Source organism: Scyliorhinus torazame, chromosome 16 (assembly GCF_047496885.1).
Source record: "Scyliorhinus torazame isolate Kashiwa2021f chromosome 16, sScyTor2.1, whole genome shotgun sequence".
NCBI lineage: Eukaryota > Metazoa > Chordata > Chondrichthyes > Carcharhiniformes > Scyliorhinidae > Scyliorhinus > Scyliorhinus torazame.
This window is the reverse complement of record NC_092722.1, coordinates 26,560,666-26,579,867: the sequence shown is the minus strand read 5'-3', so window position 1 is coordinate 26,579,867 and position 19,202 is coordinate 26,560,666. Positions and strand designations below refer to the sequence as shown.

General features: G+C 52.2%; 1 protein-coding gene across 5 annotated transcripts in view; it reads left to right on the top strand.

The window, feature by feature from the left end:
• The first annotated feature begins 445 nt into the window (after positions 1-445).
• Positions 446-19,202, top strand: part of LOC140392647 (uncharacterized) — a 149,139-nt gene continuing 130,382 nt past the window's right edge. Inside the window, exons 1-3 of one of the 5 annotated variants that reach the window (XM_072478118.1) lie at positions 446-563; positions 4,920-5,022; positions 18,342-18,404. In XM_072478118.1, the coding sequence (XP_072334219.1) occupies positions 4,974-5,022; positions 18,342-18,404 (112 nt within the window). In that variant the 5' untranslated portion in view covers positions 446-563; positions 4,920-4,973. Of the gene's footprint in view, positions 564-1,337; positions 1,604-4,919; positions 5,023-16,124; positions 16,261-18,341; positions 18,405-19,202 lie in introns of those variants that run through there. The other 4 variants (XM_072478116.1, XM_072478115.1, XM_072478117.1 and 1 more) reach the window with 4 other exon arrangements.

The following is a 19,202-nucleotide window of genomic DNA, read 5'->3' as shown; positions in this document are numbered from 1 at the left end:
TCTGGGTCACTGTCTGTGTGGAGTTTGCACATTCTCCCCGTGTTTGCGTGGGTTTCACCCCCACAACCCAAAGATGTGCAGGCTCGGTGGATTGGCTATGCTAAATTGCCCCTTAATTGGAAATAAAATGAATTGGGTACCCTAAATTTAAAAAAAAAATGAAATCCCCTCTGCAACCTCTCCTCCTCCTTTTAAAACTCAGTACCTGCCTTAAGATCTCCTCATCTAGCTTGGTGTCACAATCTGTTTAGCTACAGGACATTTTAATACATTAATGATGCTGTATTAATTGCGAGTTGGTGCTGATGTTGAACATTAGGCAGGTTAAAAGGGAGCTTTGTGTCTGTTTAGCGGCCTGATTATGTAGGTGTCGCAGTCTGGCCGGGGGTAGGTCTCAGATGTGTAGCTGTTTGTGTGAAGCTAACACTCGGGGCTCTGTGTTAACACATTCTGGGCTTGCTTCCCTCCGATCGTCATGTGCAGATGTGTAGACAGGATTTTGAATGCGGTTTGGCAGTGGCTGCTCGCCGTAATCCCAAAGACAACAGCTGCTGGAATCAGAGGTGGAGCACGAACACAGAGAGAGACAGAGTGAAACAGTCAGGTGGAGAGAGACAGAGTGAAATAGTGAGGGAGAGAGAGAAACAGAGTGAAACAGTGAGGGAGAGAAAAACAGAGTGAAACAGTGAGGGAGAGAGAAAGAGAAACAGAGAGAGAGAAACAGTGAGGGAAAGAGAGAGAAACAGTGAATGAGAGAAACAGAGAGAGACAGACAGAGTGAAACAGTCAGGTGGAGAGAGAGACAGAGTGAAACAGGGAGGGAGAGAGAGAGAGAGAGAGAGAGTGAAACAGTGAGGGAAAGAGAGAAACAGTGAGTGAGAAACAAGAGTGAAACAGTGAGTGTGAGAAAGAAAGAGTGAAACTGAGAGAAAGTGAGAGTGAAACAGTGAGAGAACGAAAGAGTGAAACAGTGAGAGTGAGAAACAGTGAGCGAGAGAGAAAGAAAAAGTGAGACGGAGAAAAGCAACAGAAAGGAAGAGCGAGAGAAACAAAAGAGAAAAAAACTCAAAGAGTGAAACAGAAAAGAGGAGAAAGAGAGAAACGACAGAAAGAACAAGCAAAAAGAAAAACAGTGAAACGGGGAGAAAAAACAGGAAGAAATAGTGAATGAAACCGAGGGAGAAGGAGAGGGTGGGATAACGACAGGGCTCAATGAGGAGAGAGTGAAGAACAAAGAGGGAAAGAGTTCGAAGATCAGTGAATGAAGAGAGGGAAGGAGTGAATGAAGAGAGGGAGTGGGGGATGATGATTTAAAGGGAGAGCGGGAGGCTCGGTGCCGGGACTGGTGGGAAAGAGAGGGAGTTCCCAAAGTTTTAACTGGAGGCGGAGAGAGAGAGAGACCGGGAACGGGGAAAGAGAAAGAAACCGGGAGAGAGAGAGGAACGGGGAGAGCGAGAGGAACGGGGAACAGAGCTGCCGCCACGGGTAAAGGTCGAGCCAAATCTGGATTGGATTTGATATTGGATAGAAAAGTCACACCACTCGTCAGTGACCTGGGGAGTTGATATCGATTTGAGGGTTGGTGTTTCGGATCAATTGGAGTGTGGGTGTTGATTTGGGCAGGGGAATATTGGGGCGTGGGTGTCCATTTGGGCAGGGGGGGGATTGGGGGTGTTGATTTGGGCAGGGGGAAATTGGGGTGTGGGTGTTGAATTGAGCAGGGAGTGATTGGGGCATCGATTTGGGCAGGGGAGATTGGGGCGTGGGTGTTGATTTGGGCAGGGGAATATTGGGGCGTGGGTGTCGATTTGGGCAGGGGAGATTGGGGCGTGGGTGTCGATTTGGGCGGGGGAAATTGGGGTGTGGGTGTTGAATTGAGCAGGGAATGATTGGGGCATCGATTTGGGCAGGGGAGATTGGGGCGTGGGTGTTGATTTGGGCAGGGGAATATTGGGGCGTGGGTGTCGATTTGGGCAGGGGAGATTGGGGCGTGGGTGTCGATTTGGGCGGGGGAAATTGGGGTGTGGGTGTTGAATTGAGCAGGGAGTGATTGGGGCATCGATTTGGGCAGGGGAGATTGGGGCGTGGGTGTTGATTTGGGCAGGGGAATATTGGGGCGTGGGTGTCGATTTGGGCAGGGGGAGATTGGGGCGTGGGTGTCGATTTGGGCGGGGGAGATTGGGGCGTGGGTGTCGATTTGGGCAGGGGAGATTGGGGCGTGGGTGTCGATTTGGGCAGGGGAGAATGGGGTGTGGGTGTTGATTTGGGCAGGGGAATATTGGGGCGTGGGTGTCGATTTGGGCAGGGGAGAATGGGGTGTGGGTGTTGATTTGGGCAGGGGAGATTGAGGCGTGGGTGCAGATTTGGGCAGGGGAGATTGGGGCGTGGGTGTCGATTTGGGCAGGGGAGATTGGGGCGTGGGTGTCGATTTGGGCAGGGGAGATTGGGGCGTGGGTGTCGATTTGGGCAGGAGAATATTGGGGCGTGGGTGTCGATTTGGGCAGGGGAGATTGGGGCGTGGGTGTCGATTTGGGCAGGAGAATATTGGGGCGTGGGTGTCGATTTGGGCAGGGGAATATTGGGGCGTGGGTGTCGATTTGGGCAGGGGAGATTGGGGCGTGGGCGCCGATTTGGGCAGGGGGGATTGAGGCGTGGGTGCAGATTTGGGCAGGGGAGATTGGGGCGTGGGTGTTGATTTGGGCAAGGGAATATTGGGGCGTGGGTGTCCATTTGGGCAGGGGGGGATTAGGGGTGTTGATTTGGGCAGGGGGAAATTGGGGTGTGGGTGTTGAATTGAGCAGGGAGTGATTGGGGCATCGATTTGGGCAGGGGAGATTGGGGCGTGGGTGTTGATTTGGGCAGGGGAATATTGGGGCGTGGGTGTCGATTTGGGCAGGGGAGATTGGGGCGTGGGTGTCGATTTGGGCGGGGGAAATTGGGGTGTGGGTGTTGAATTGAGCAGGGAGTGATTGGGGCATCGATTTGGGCAGGGGAGATTGGGGCGTGGGTGTCGATTTGGGCAGGGGAATATTGGGGCGTGGGTGTCGATTTGGGCAGGGGAATATTGGGGCGTGGTTGTCGATTTGGGCAGGGGAGATTGGGGCGTGGGTGTCGATTTGGGCAGGGGAGATTGGGGCGTGGGTGTCGATTTGGGCAGGGGAGAATGGGGTGTGGGTGTTGTTTTGGGCAGGGGAATATTGGGGCGTGGGTGTCGATTTGGGCAGGGGAGAATGGGGTGTGGGTGTTGATTTGGGCAGGGGAGATTGAGGCGTGGGTGCAGATTTGGGCAGGGGAGATTGGGGCGTGGGTGTCGATTTGGGCAGGGGAGATTGGGGCGTGGGTGTCGATTTGGGCAGGGGAATATTGGGGCGTGGGTGTCGATTTGGGCAGGGGAGATTGGGGCGTGGGTGTCGATTTGGGCAGGGGAGATTGGGGCGTGGGTGTCGATTTGGGCAGGGGAGATTGGGGCGTGGGTGTCGATTTGGGCAGGGGAATATTGGGGCGTGGGTGTCGATTTGGGCAGGGGAGGTTGGGGCGTGGGCGCCGATTTGGGCAGGGGAGATTGAGGCGTGGGTGCAGATTTGGGCAGGGGAGATTGGGGTGTGGGTGTCGATTTGGGCAGGGAGTGATTGGGGCATCGATTTGGGCAGGTGGAGATTGGGGTGTGGGTGTCAATTTGGGCAGGGGGAGATTGGGGCGTGCGTGTCGATTTGGGCAGGGGGAAATTGGGGTGTGGGTGTCGAATTGAGCAGGGAGTGATTGGGGTATCGATTTGGGCAGGGGAGATTGGGGTGTGGGTGTCGATTTAGGCAGGGGAGATTGGGGCATCGAATTGGGCAGGGGAGATTGGGGTGTGGGTGTCGATTTGGGAAGGGGGAGATTGGGGGTGTTGATTTGGGCAGGGGAATATTGGGGCGTGGGTGTCGATTTGGGCAGGGGAGATTGAGGCGTAGGTGCAGATTTGGGCAGGGGAGATTGGGGCGTGTGTGTCGATTTGGGCAGGGGAATATTGGGGCGTAGGTGTCGATTTGGGCAGGGGAGATTGGGGCGTGGGCGCTGATTTGGGCAGGGGAGATTGAGGCGTGGGTGCAGATTTGGGCAGGGGAGATTGGGGTGTGGGTGTCGATTTGGGCAGGGGGAAATTGGGGTGTGGGTGTCGAATTGAGCAGGGGTGATTGGGGCATCGATTTGGGCAGGTGGAGATTGGGGTGTGGGTGTCAATTTGGGCAGGGGGAGATTGGGGTGTGGACGTCGGAAGACTGGGGCACTCTTGTTGATTGGGTAGCGGAGATGTGGACGCGGGCTGAATTTGTCTTTGTTGCTGACACCCAGGGAGAGCTGGAATGTGAAATGAGTGTCGATTCTGTCCGGACCCTTAGCTGCAGTCCGTGAACAGGTCAATGACATGTTCTGACAGATGGAGCTTTGTCCACTTCCTGGTGATTCTTTTCCTCTAGGTTCTGAAAACCTCCACTGAAGAGTCCCTCAATCAGTTGGGCGAGGGGCAAATCAGCTGGGTGAGGAGCATTGTGTCTGTCCTTCACCTGGACTCTTCGCCCTGCCTCTGGCAATGTGATTTTATCAGCCAGGCGAGGGGCATATTGTCCACTCTTCACCTGGACTCTTCGCCCTGCCTCTGGCAATGTGATTTTCTGAAGTATATTTTCATGAGGCCAGATGCTGTCAGTACCTCAAGCTGCTTCCTACAAGCAATAGTCTTTTTAAAGCTGATCTCCTCGCTTCACATGACCCCGTGCGATTTAACTCCTCTTCTTCGTAGCTCTTTCGTCCTGCACAGCCTTGGAATCTCCTCAATTTATTTATTTTTAAAGTTTATCTTTTAAAATCAGCTGGTTGAACTTTGTTTGAACGGTTTGTGCATTATGTGAAGTACTTTTGTGTGTGTTTATTTTAAACAGTTTAATTATTTGGATGATCCCAACCCAAGTTGAAAGGTGAGCCCGGCATTGGCAATGATGGAAAGGGCGATTGACCAATCCAATCTCCCTCGGGTGCAAGAAGGTGAGAGGGAGATGAACTTTTCAATATTGTCTTTTATATATTGCAGATTTGTTTGTGTGTGTGGAGCAATTCTTTCACTTGGATTTTTTGCTGAGTGCATCTTTTAGCATACCTTTCACATAGTAAAATGTCCCAATGTGCTTTACAATTCTGTAAATTAGGAAAAAAGAGCAGGTGATATTAGGACAGGTGAGCTAAAGCTTGTCAAAGAGTTTGAGGGGGGTCTTCAGGGAGACAAGGTTTAGGGGCGGCATGGTGGAACAGTGGTTAACACTGCTGCCTCACAGCACCCAGAGTTCAATTCCACTGTCCGTTTGGAGTTAGCACTTTCTCCCCGTTTCCTCCGGATGCTCCGGTTTCCTCCCACAGTCCAAAGATGTGCAGGTTAGGTGGATTGCCATGCTAAAATTGCCCCTTAGTGTCTAGGGATGTACAGGTTAGGTGGGGCTACAGGGATAGGGCAGGGGAGTGCTCTTTTAGAGGGTCGGTGCAGACTCAAATGGGCTGAGCGGTCTCCTTCTGCACTGTAGGGATTCTATGATTTGAGAAAGAGATTCCAGAGCGAAGGACCTCAAATGACATTGAGGTAACATAGGTAGTGAGGATGGGGAGGTAGCGAGGATAGGGAGAGTGACCACTTGTAATCATCACAGGAGAGTTCCGTGCAAAAATGTAACACACTTGTACAATAAACAAAAGAATGGCCAAGTTTGCTTTGCCTCTTGCAAAGAGTTTAGTATAACCTTATTGAGTTAATAACCCATCATCTCACTTAAGTATTAAGGGGCAACAATTGAATAATCTTGAATTTGAGGATTGGTCATAGTCCTGTTTTGAGTGAAGGGTAGGAGTTGACTGTACAAAGCAAACCAGAGACAGTGATAGAACAGTGTAGAGGGTGCTTTAGTCTGTATCTAACCCTGTGCTGTACCTGTCCTGGGAGTGTTTGATGGGGACAGTGTAGAGGGAGCTTTACTCTGTATCTAACCCCATGCTGTACCTGTCCTGGGAGTGTTTGATGGGGACAGTGTAGAGGGAGCTTTACTCTGTATCTAACCCCATGCTGTACCTGTCCTGGGAGTGTTTTATGGGACAGTGCAGTTTCAGTAGTGTGAAATTTGGAGTAAAGTGATCCAACACTGGTAATCTACACCTCCCGCTGCCTGGGGAAAGCGGGCAGTATAATCCAAGATCCCTCCCACCCGGCTTACTCACTCTTCCAACTTCTTCCATCGGGCAGGAGATACAGAACAAGTCTGAGAACACGTACGAACAGACTCAAAAACAGCTTCTTCCCCACTGTCACCAGACTCCTAAATGACCCTCTTATGGACTGACTTCATTAACACTACACCCTGTATGCTTCATCCGATGCTGTGCTTATGTAGTTGCATTGTATATGTTGTGTTGCCCTATTATGTATTTTCTTTTATTCCCTTTTCTTCTCATGTACTTAATGATCTGTTGAGCTGCTCGCAGAAAAATACTTTTCACTGTACCTCGGTACACGTGACAATAAACAAATCCAATCCAATCCAATCTGCTTCTGGACATTTTATTCCCACCAGAAATTTTCTGAGGGAGAAAATGCTCCGCAGTGGGAATAAAATATTTAATGTATTTATTTTCAGTTAGTGCGGGCTCCAGAATAAACAGGTTCGGAGCTGTCTCCAACACCAGCCTTTTATACCTTGTTCCCAGAACGCGGACTGTTTATTCCACAGCAAGCGGTAGGTGTAAACATGAATAAACAAACAATCAGCAAATGTTCTTCTGCAGCATCTATTTTATTGAGAATGTCAAAAGTCCACCGTCCTCCTTATAACTATCTCTTAACAAGATGGGAAGGAGAGGCTGATACAAGAGTTCATTCTCGAACGAAGCAGGGAGACAGTGAGTGGGATGGGAAGCCCTTGTGAATGTATCCCTTGGGTCAGCGGTTCCCATTTGCAAATGTAGCAGGCTGCTGTTGTTGTGATGTCAGCACTCGCTACTTTGAAGTCTGGTTTCCTTTGTAACTCCCTCCCCCGTTTCATAGAACAGTACAGCACAGAACAGGCCCTTCAGCCCTCGATGTTGTGCCGAGCTTTGTCCGAAACCAAGATCAAGCTATCCCACTCCCTGTCATTCTGGTGTGCTCCATGTGCCTGTCCAATAACTGCTTGAAAATTCCGAAAGTGTCCGACTCCACTATCACAGCAGACAGTCCATTCCACATCCTAACCACTCTCTGAGTAAAGAACCTACCTCAGACCTCCCTCATATATCTCCCACCCCACACCTTATAGTTATGCCCCCTTGGCTGGTTTAGCACACTGGGCTAAATCGCTGGCTTTTAAAGCAGACCAAGGCAGGCCAGCAGCCCGGTTCAATTCCCGTACCAGCCTCCCCGAACAGGCGCCGGAATGTGGCGACTAGGGGCTTTTCACAGTAACTTCATTAGAAGCCTACTTGTGACAATAAGCGATTTTCATTTTCATTTGTAACAGCTACATCCACCCGAGGAAATAGTCTCTGAACGTCCACTCTATCTATCCCCCTCATCATCTTATAAACCTCTATTAAGTCGCCTCTCATCCTCCTCCGCTCCAAAGAGAAAAGCCCTAGCTCCCTCAACCTTTCCTCATAAGACCTATCCTGCAAACTAGGCAGCATCCTGGTAAATCTCCTTTGCACCCTTTCCAATGCTTCCACATCCCTCCTATAGTGAGGTGACCAGAACTGCACACTACTCCAAATGTGGTCTCATTTGGTTTGGAGTAATTGTGTGCATTCAGCTACCTTGCCCTTCTTCCTTAGACGTTTCCCCCATCCCCACTTCACTGCCCTTGCCTATCCCTCTCCTATATCCCCTCTGACCTACCCCCAACTCCCTAATGAACCTGTCTTGTCTCTTCTTTGGCCCCTCGTACAAACCCCATCAGATAGACACCACCACACTCTTCCAATCGGGAGGAAGCATGACCGTAAAGTTACGATTACACTATTCAGGGGCGATGTTGGGGAAGGCTCCACTTTGGGAAGAGGTGGAAACTTGGGAATTTCTTCCCCCAAGTTGCTGCTGAGGCTGGAGAGGGAAAATTGAAAAGTGCTGTTAGAACTCTGACTCCAGGCTGTCCTCTGTGAAACATCATTGAAGGTGGTTTAGAATCATCAAATGACACTGTACAGAAAGGGCCATTCGGCCCATTGTTGCCTAAGCTGACTTTTGGGGGGGGGGGGGGAAGAGAGAACCCAGTCCAGTTGATCTCACCTTGTTTATGGGGAGGTGGATAGGTGGACATTTCCTTTTTATGGGATATTAAAGAAAGCCCATTCTGTTTGACGTGTGAGCTGTTCAATTGTGTCAGCGTATACGGTTTCTGGCAGGGGACATGATCCGGGTGTTGCTTGTTAATTAATTTAAGTCTAAATCCTCCTCTGCCTTGCCACTTGCAGCTGAGTGGGTGGCTGCACACCATGTTCCCAGACTGCCGGTCACCCTGACCGCCGGTCACCCTGACCGTCGATGCAACTTCCCCACGGGACAACCCCACTCAATGCGGCTGAGGTGGGAGGTAGGTACAGGGCAGGTCGGACCTGCGTCTGCTCCTGCTGAGTAAAGCCCACTTTTAAAATGACCACAGGGGTAGGTGGAAGCAACTCTGTTGTCCTCTTCCTCAGTACGCCCAGGCCTCCTCCTGCGTGATGTGACTGAACAAGTAACACAGAAAACACAAGGTCCAAATCCCAACATGGCGGAGAATTTGGCTCCCATTTAAAAAAAAATAATCGGAAACTGCAAGTGACCTGTACGGCTGTCGGGAAAAACCCAACTAGTTCACCGATATCCTAGAATGGGGGGCCGGTTTAGCTCAGCTGGCTGGACAGCTGGTTTGTGATGCAGAACAAGGCCAACGGCACGGGTTCAATTCCCAAACCGGCTGAGGCCTTGCCTTCTCAAACTTGTCCCTCGCTTGAGGTGTGGTGATCCTCAGGTTAAATCACCACCAGTCTGGAATTTGCACATTCTCCCTGTGTCTGTGTGAGCCCCACAACCTACAATAATAATAATTTATTGTCACAAGTAGGCTTCGATGAAGTTACTGTGAATAGCTCCTAGTCGCCACATTCCGCCGCCTGTTCGCAGAAGCTGGTACAGGAATTGAACCCGCGCTGCTGGCATTGTTCTGCATTTCAAGCCAGCGGTTTAATCCACTGTGCAGGCTAGGTCAGTTGACCACGCTAAATTGCTCCTTAATTGGAAACAAAAAGAATTGGGGACCATTTTTAAAAAAATCACCACCAGTCCGCTCTCCTCAAAGCGGAAAGCAGCCTATGAAGACTTTACTTAATTACTAGAATCCCTATCATAGAATCCCAACAATGCAGAAGGAGGCCATTTGGCCCGTCGAGTCTGCATTGACCCTCCTGAAAGAGCCCCGCACGTCCTCGCCCTTTCCCCGCAACCCCACCTAACCTGCACATCCTGGACACCAAGGGGTAATTTACCATGGACAATCCACCTAACCTGCACATCTTTGGACTGTGGGAGGAAACCGGAGCACCCGGCGGAAACTCCCGCAAACACTGGGAGGAAGTGCAAACTGTAACACAAATGGCTAGCACAGTTTCTTCACAGCGCCAGGGTCCCAGGTTCGATTCCCCGCTGGGTCACTGTCTGTGTGGAGTCTGCACGTTCTCCACGTGTCTGCGTGGGTTTCCTCTGGGTGCTCCGGTTTCCTCCCACAGTCCAAAGACGTGCAGGTTAGGTGGATTGGCCATGTTAAATTGCCCTTCGTAACCAAACAAAGGTTGGGAGGGGTTATTGGGTTACGGGGATGGGGTGGAGGTGGGTCGGTGCAGACTTGATGGGCCGAATGGCCTCCTTCTGCACTGTATGTTCTATGTTCCACACAAACAGTGACCCAAGGTCAGAATCGAACCCGGGTCTCTGGCACCGTGAGGCAGCAGTGCTGACCACTGTACCACCCTTTAGGCAAATAAAGCTGCTATCCTTATGCTGCCTGGGCCTATCCGTGACTCCAGTCCTACACCCCTGTCTTTTATTGTTAACTGCCCCGTGACCCGAGTGAGTTACTTGGTTGGAACAAACTATCTCGTGGCAGCTGGGGTTGGGCAGATAATGCCAGTGACTCCTGAATTCTGAGAGTGAATAAAAATGTTTAAATAACGCTAGTTTCCAACTTGGGGATCTGTTTCTTTCCCTGATGACGGGTCTTGTGTAGATTGGCTAAGATCAGTAGCCAATGTTGCAAATCATTTCCTGTTTGTTCCTGATCCATTCCACTCCTGATCCAAAGCCAACGTTTTTGGATCCACAGCTGCGTAACTCTGTGACCAGCAACACCTCCCAGCACCTAATGTCTTAAAGACAGACTGAACAGAGTGCCCCCCACCCCCACCGCGCGCGCGCGCTGTAGCCCTCCTCAGACCCAATGATTAAGGTTCTATATTCACACTCTGACAGCTTGGGCCTGCCTTGGGATGCAGGATTAGCAAAAAGGGCTGGGAGAGAAAGGGAGATGTTCAAGTAACAGGTGGATTCTGCAGAGCCCTACAGCTGGTGGCAGTCAAACTTAAAAATTGGATTGAATACATTTGTGGAAGGTTGGGGAATTGTACCATGCCCAGAGTTCTCTGTTTCACTTGAGTCAGAGTTTTCTGATTGAAGTTTTGTTAATAAGTGTTTCTGTTAATGTTAAACCTTCTGCAGTGACATCTCTCGCCCCAGCCCCCACTTGTAGCTCTGTCTGTAGCCCCATCTGTGAGGCATTAACATCTGAATGAGTTGCTGCCCTCACTCTGACATTCCCTGCTCGGAGATCTGTTCCCAGAGTATCTCTATATCAAAGAGGGCTGTGGAGGGGGGGTTGTTGCTGTTTGCGTGGTGGTGGTGGGTGGGGGGGGGGGGGGGGGGGGGGGGGTGCTGGTCCTGTCTGCTCTTTTCACAGCTGAAAGATTCCTGGGCACTATCTTTTTAAATATTTCTTGAGTTGGAATGTATTTTAAAGTTTCCCATCAGGGAGGCATAAAGAATTCTTTGATTTCTGTAGATTATCTGGGACTTTGCATGCCTTGCGTGCCTGTGTGTTTAAGAGGTTTGTTATACTATTCCAGTTAAGAATAAATAGAGAGAAGGCGACTTGTATTTTTCCAGTACTTATCACAACCCTAGGATACCCCAAATCACCTCAGAGTTGCAGTAAAGCTTCCCCAACACTGCCTCAACGTACATTGTACCATACTATTGTCATATTGTTTCATTTCCTAACACCATCACCAGGTCTCCTCGGCGCTCTCAGTCGCATTGTCAAAATAGGGACAGTTTTTTGATCTGGAGATTCTAACCTGATCCCACCTCGGCCACTAAAAACACCAACAACTTGCATTTCTGTACCACCTAAAACACAGTAGACTATCCCGAGGTGTTTTGCAACGACAGACGGTGACCCGGGGCCGGGATCGAACCCGGGACCTCTGCGCCATGAGGCAGCAGTGTTAACCACTGTGCCACCACGCCGCCCTTTCCGGCCATGAGCAGTTCTGCTGACGCCACCTCGGTCACAGTATGTGGTGTGGTCCAGTACGCGAACAAGAATTGAGCCAGACGTTAGGTGGCACGGTGGCTCAGCGGCTAGCACTGCTGCCTCACGGAGCTGAGGACCCGGGTTCGCTCCTGGCTCTAGATCACTGTCCGTGTGGAGTTTGCACATTCTCCCCGTGCCTGCGGGGTCCTCACCCCCAGAACCCAAAGATGTGCAGGGTAGGTGGATTGGCCACGCTAAATTGGAAAAAAATGGGGCGAAAAAAGAATTGGCCAGACATGTGTCCAAGGGTCCCGTCTGCTCTTTGCAGAGGCCCTGTTGAAGGCATGGACGGCCCTCTCTGCCAACTTGTTGGAGGCCAGGTGAAGGGGGCTGTCCTCACATGCCGGATGCCATTTGTCCGTAGAAACTCCAAAAGGTCTGCACTCGTGAAGGGCGCCCCATTGTCCATCATAAGGATCTCTGTGGAGAAAGGGAGGTGCATCTTCTCCAGCATTGTGTGAGAGGTGATAGCCGCCATCTAAAGGACCTCCAACCATTTAAAATTGGCATCCACTAAAAGAAGGAACATTGAGTCCATAAACGCACCGGCGAAGTCTGCGTGGACTCGAGCCCAGGGGCAGCCCGGCCACTCCCAGGGTGGAGTGGCGTGGTGGGAGAGCGGCTGGTATTCCTGGCAGACAGGGCATTGCTGCGCTAACTTCTCAATGTAAAGACTTCAGGGCCCGCCCACCAGCATCTTCATCCTGGTCACCCCCCCGGGTGCCCGTTGTAACACAAGTGCCTGACCCTTAGCCGGGATCACGATCCATCTACCCCACAGGAAACCCCGTCTGACATCCGGGTAGAAAAAGCCCACAGCTCCCCGGGCAATTGCTGATGCCGATCACCCCGGAGGAGAAGGTGTTGCACCCGGGTAAGGATGGGATCCATCTGGGTCCAGTAGCGGATACAAGATGCGGTAACCGGACAGGAGTCCTTGAAATTCAACACCGTGACCATCTCATCCGCCAGAGGGTGAGGTGAGGCCATGTCTGGCAGGGGCACCTGGCTCAACCCATCGACATGCGCTATCTGGGTCCCTGGCCGAGAGAATACTCATAAGTGAGAGTAACAGAGCCCACCGCTGGGTGCGTGCCAACGCTATGGGGAGAATCGCGTTATCATCGCGAAAAAGACCCAGGAGGGGTTTGTGGTCTGTAACCAGAGTAAGACATATTAGTGGAAACATTTAACTCCAAAGACCACCGCCACAACCTCCTCCTCGATCTGTGCATACTTGTGCTCAGCAGCGGTCAGTGTCCTGGACGCGAAGGCCATCGGGTCGTTCACTACCGTCCGGCATCCGATGGGCCAGGACGGCGCCGAACCCATAGGGCGACGCATTGCAAGTGACGACTAGGGGCTTATCCTGGTCACAGTGGGTCAACATGCCCGATGAAGGTAGTTGCTGTTTGACCCGACGGAATGTCGCCTCCTGGGCAGTGGCCCAGAGCCAGTCCTGGTGTTTCTTCAGCAGGAGGTGCAGAGGGTCCAGCACCGTTGCCGGGTTCAGGACGAACCTCCCGTAGTAATTCACCAGACTGAAGGCACGGAGCCCTGTTCGTCTGTCGGTGGTGGGGCAAGCTGTGTGGCGCACACTTTGTCTTCCATAGGTGCAACCCGGCTCGGTCCACACGGTCACCCAGGTGGATGATCTCAGCATTAAAAACACTTCTTCTGCCGCAGGTGGATCCCAAATTCTGAAAACCGGCAGAGCACAGCCTCCAGATTCCATAAATGTTCCTGGTCTGTTGCACCTGTGACCAGGATGTCATCCAGGTATGCCGTGCAAAGTCCCTTCCATCATATGTTCTCCTCCTTCCCCCCCCCCCCCCCCCCAGTATACGTCTCCAGACGAGTCGTGGAAGGGGCCAACATCCAGACACCTTGCTGGATAGGGTCGAATGTGCTCTGGCCTATGACCGACACTGCTGCCCCAGTGTCCAGCTCCATATGCAGCCAGTAGCCATTCACCTGCACAGGGATGCGGATGGGTGATGGGTGCTACACGGGGTGCTGCTAAGCATTGGAGTTGCACCATGGCCTCTTCTTCGTCCAGAGTATCCAAGTGGTAGGTCCAATCTCTGAGCCGGCACCAAACCTAACCGAGTCGACGGAACCTCGAGGGTCCTGGCTGTCCGTGGTCACTCCGACAGCGGCAGACAGGTGTTGCACACAAGGAGACAGGTCGCCTTCGGGCGTTTCAACAAAAGGTTCTGGCTGTGGAGGGCGGAGTGGCGACCACTGCCCGCAGTCACGCAGCCTGCTCAACTGGGCCTGGGGGGGTTGCTGTGCAGTGCCCCACGCCCCAGGGTGTTTACCTCCATGCCCTGGATCTCCTGAGCACCACGTTTCATGCTCTTCCGAGACTGGGAAATCTGCAGTGCCTGCTGGAGGGTCAAAGTGGGCTCGCCCAGAGCCGTCGCTGGGTCTCTGCTCCACTGATGCCCCAGATGAGGCGGTCCCGCAAGGTCTCATCTAGGGAGGCCCCAAATGCACAAAGCTCATCATGACCCTCTGCCACCGACTCACCCGTGCTGTGCTATATTCAGAAGGTACCGTTGGATAATGTCGGAGGGAAGGGGGCTGAAAGATTGGCCAACGATTTCCATCAGTTGTGCGAAGTGTGGGTATCCGGCACAACCGGTTGCACGAGGTCCTGGATCACCCCGTACGTTTGATCTCCACACATGGTCAGTAATATCACTGTCTGCCGCCCATCGTCTAGAATGTCGTTAGTGCAAAAGTAATAGCACTTGCGCTCTGCATAACGGGTCTAAACTTCAACTCTGACAGTGAACGTGTCCAAGCGGCCGAATAAAAGCATCACAGCGGACTGCAGGATGCAGTCCAGGAGGAAGGTCACATCATCAACAAGGCACCGTTTTTCCTCGTCGCCAGTATTGTAATTGCCCCAGAGGAAGGAGTCCACATCGGGTTGCAGGATAAACAGGAGGTACATTTAAGTTTTTGTTACAGAGACCATGGTACAAGCTACTCCTCCTGAGTGCGTGCTGGCCAGTTCTGAGCCGGCCGGCTGGCTTTATATCGGAAGTCCTCTGAAGCACTGTCCCCTTTTAGCGAGGGAGTGCGTATTCTCAGAGGGCTTCTGGAAAACCAGATCCCCAACTCTGTAAGCTTTTGTCTGGCCCAGGATACGATGCCCCCCACCCCACCGCCATGGAAATCCTGGTGAATTATACACATGTACATCTCAATTCTGGGCTCCTGAAGCCTCCACTGTAACTCGGATCAGTTAATTCTCAACACAAACTGGGCCCTTTGCCAGCTGGACCTGCACAGACACAAATATCCCAGCATCCTCTCCAAAGGTGAAGAACCCCCCCCCCCCACTCTTTTCTCGCTCAGAATGACGAAAAGTGACTGGATTTCCAAACTTTCCATTGACAGCATTTCCCTTGGCAACTCCTAAATGTCTCAGTCTGGCTCTGTGACTTTTTTATCCCTTTGTTCTTTCTCCATCTATTGCAATGTGGCTGATGTACTGTATGTTTACACGTGGTAATTATTACACTGCTGCGTTCCCAGAGGAAACCTTGTCTGATGTGTACTTTCAGTGGCTGGCAGATTAATTCTGGGGGAGAACCTTTTGAACATCGTAGTGGGGCCTTTTCTTCCCTCGTCTCATTCCCCTCCTCCCCATGCCCCTTTTGCCCATCTCCAATTCCCTCCATCCCTCCCCATGTCCCTACCTACTCCCTCTCTTAACCACTCTCCCCACCCTTACCCTCGCCCCGAATCCTCTGCTCCGTCCCTCCCCGACCCCAGTTAGTCATGTCCTGGGCTCATGTCGATGTGTGGCCATCGCAGCCTCGCTCAGCTGCATCCTCACCTGATGGCCACACCCAATTTACATCATTGGTCAGTGATCGGAGCCCACCCCCTGCTTTCCCCCTTCAGACCTGACCACCGAGTCCTGGTGCAGTCAGCAGATTGCGTGGCAAACCCTGGGCCCTTCATTCCTGCGAGGTCGACTGTGTGTATGAGGAGCTGCTCGGGCCTCTCGCGTGTACATTTTCCTGGGCTTGGAGCCAGGATTCCATTGTCGCACTAACCCTGATGTTTCTATGGTAACTTGTACAATCCGCACCCCCCCCATCCCAGCTGTTTCCTTGGCCTATGGGGTAGGTTGGGGAGGTGCGGGGATCTGTGCTACACAATCACACTTGTCTGAATGACAGAACGAGTTTTCTTAAAGTAGTGACCTTTGGCCTGGCGCTCTCAGTAGCTGCCTCCTGTTTGGCAGTTGCCGAGGGAATAGGCAGCTACACAAGGAATTTCCCCTGGCTTTGTCCTGAAATATGTTGCTGGTGACTTGCTAACGACCTCGGCCCTCTGTAAGACAAGAGTCTCCGGGCTGTTGACACCACAGGAGGAAGAAGAGGCCATTCAGCCCCTTCAACCTATTGGACTATTCAATTACACCCCTCCCACCACCCCCAAGGGGATCAAACCCCAGACTGTGTGTGCGTGTGCGGCAGTGAAACAGGAATAAGAAGTCTTGCATTTTGATAGCACCGTTCACAACGTCAAGCCGCCCCAAACACTCGGCAGCCGCTAAAAGCACTTTTTGAAGCGTGGTCACCTTTTTTGTGACGTAGGAGGAACAGCAGTCTGTCGATGCACGGTAAGATCCCACAAGCAGCACTGTGATCAGATCCAGTGAAGCTGAATATTAGTCCGGTCACCCTGTTGTTTTACATCTGCCAGCAGGGCCTCAGTCTAACATTTTATCTAAAAGACTGCGTCTCCGCCAGTGCTGCGCTCCCTCAGTACTGCACTGCAATTATGGGCTCCCTCTGCGGACTCATTGTTTGAACGTCCTGAGTCATCGGGCCTTCAGGACGGTTTGAACTGGGCATTGTTCACCATGGGCGGGATTCTGTGATCCTGAGGCGAAGTGTTGACTCCGTCGGAAACGTTGCGGAAACGGCCTCAGGATCAGCAATAGGGGCCAGCACGGCACTGGAGCAGCCCACGCCGCTCCAGCCGCTGATCCCGGTGTCAACTGGGCGCCGCGGGATCCGCGCATGCGCAGTGGCACCGGCGCCAACATGCGCAGTGGCTTCCTTCAACGCATCGGCCCCGACACAACACGGCGCAGGACTACGGGCCGGCGTGGAAGAAAGGAGGCCCCCAGCCCGAGAGGCCGGCCTGCCGATTGGTGGGCCTCGATCGCGGGCTAGGCCACATCGGAGGCATCCCCCCCCCCCCCAGGTCACCGCCGGGACTCGGGTTTTTCACCACGGCCGCTTGGCCCATCCCGGGCCGGGAATCAGCAGGCCGGCCGCGTAGACCGGCCCCCGACCAGCACTGCGCCAACCAATAGCGCCGATTCTCCGCAGGCCGGTTGCGGGGATTCTCCGGCCCGGCCCTGGGCTGAGAGAATTCCGCCCCATGTTGCTGCTCCCACTTGATGTCTTACAGCTGCTAACTATTTGATGCCAAAACAAGGCGCTCATTAGCTACCAAAACCATGCTGGGGGTTGTAAGGCCCCAGCTGTCAGACCAGGTGGGTGAGGAAATGCTCTTTACCTCCGCTTCTGCCCCGGGAGTGTGTATTTACACATCATGTCACAAATCAAGTTGTTTGATGGCTTTTATTAAAGTCTGGACCTGACTAAAAATAGAAATTTCAGTCGAGCGAGGCTTGTGTAGGGTTGGGAGGGTTAAACAGTTAGATTTCCCATGACATCATTCACAATAAATCAGTGTGTCTGCTGTTAATGATGGGAGCTATGTATTATGTAACCGCGTTAATGCCAAATAGGGGAATGTTTACATTCAGGAACCCCTGTGCCAAGAGCTTACAGAATTTTACAGAACACAAGGGGGCCATTCAGCTTTTCTGTGCCTTTGTGGAATTGTTGTGATAGAGGGCAGTCAGATTGTGCATGGCAAGATCCCAGAAGCTGCAAGGTGATGTCCTGGTTCTGTGATGTAGATTAAAGGATAAATCTTCGTCAATTCCAAGCCACAGGAACCCTTTTATGTCCACCTGACCGAGGGGCCTAGGTGTAAATGCCTCATCTGAAAGTCGGCACTCCCTCGGTGTTGCACTGGCGTGCCAGCCTCTGGACCACAAGTGGGCTTGGACCCGCAATCGTCTGGCTCTGATGGGGGTCTACCAACTGGGTAGATTCATCCGAAGCCGGAGCGGTGTTTATCCTGGCCCAGCCCTTTCCTGCCACAAAGTGGAAAACTCACCAGCGACTTTCTGAATGGTTCTATTGAGCCCTGTGAGGGAAGTGCTGTCGTTTTGTGGCTTCAGCTGTCTGGGCTCGAAGCTCCGGAGCTGCAGCTCCCGAAACCTCTCCCCTCCTCTGTCTACAGGGCGTTCCTTAAAAACCCACTTCCTTAACCAAGCATTTGCTGAACTGTCCTGATATTTCTTTATGAAACCCGGAGACGTGTTTGGTTTGATAATTGTTCCTGTGCCGCGTCGTGTGCCAGCATCAGCTGGCAACTGATGGTCATTCTGGGCAATCTTGCCTTTGTAAAGCTGAGAGTGTTCCATTTTAAGCTGCCGTGTCTTTCACCTAAACCACAAGACGCAGGGCGTTGCAGCACTCTGGGGAATTGCTCTTGAGCAAGCGGTTGGTTGGGGTGGTGACTTTGTGTGTCTAATATTGGTGCCTGTTAATGGACACATTTAGCAATGGTGTGTGGCCTTACTCGAGCCTTCCCTTTCTTTCTCTTTTGCTATAGTGTGCCGTGGGTTTGCTGTCTTGGAGGATGGGGCGTTGGCACACAACCTTCAGGAACAAGAGAGTGAGTAGAAACAGCTCCAGGGGCTGAACCGCCTGTGGTTCTGGGTTCAACCTGCAGACCGATAGATGGGCATCACCCATGTGCCCTTGGCAGCCTCTTTAGGAGGATGCGCGGGTCAGAGCAAGGTCAAGGTGCGGCAATGACACCGTTGGTGAGGACTTGCAGCCTCATACAAATTGGGGGTTGACCCCAGCTGGGGAAGAGGTTGGGGGGAGAGGGTACGGCACCTTGCACTTTTGGTGCCCTTGAGCAGAGATTCCTTATCCTTCGTGCACTCTTGTGCAGCACCTAGAACTCCAAACGGAGCTCAAAGTGTTCCAGAAGCCGGGGGGAGGGGGGGATAAAGGGTGGAAATTGAAGGGAGTGTTGGGGAGGAAGGTATTTTAGGTTGGAGGACATGGTGGGAGATCAGTGGAAATTGAAGGAAGTGTTGGGGAGGAAGGTATTTTAGGTTGGAGGGCACAGTGCGAGATCAGAAGCTGAGGACAGAGTTCAAGAATGCAGCTGAAAGTTCATATCTTCTGGAGGGACATGGAGAACAGGGTTGAAAGGTGGATTAAATCCCAGGATTGAGCAGGGGAAGAAAGCTTGGAGGTAGGGATAGGAAAGCTGCAGATGGAGGGATAAGATGTGACCAGGGCGGGATTCATTATACCAGCATGTTTACTAGGTGGGTGGTGGGGGAAGATGTTTGATTGAGGGCATAAGGTGAAATCTATAATAGCTCCCACAGTAGAATGCTTTGTGTCACTGGCAAAGTTTGGACATGGCCGGTGGCCATGGAGCCTGTGCTCCTGT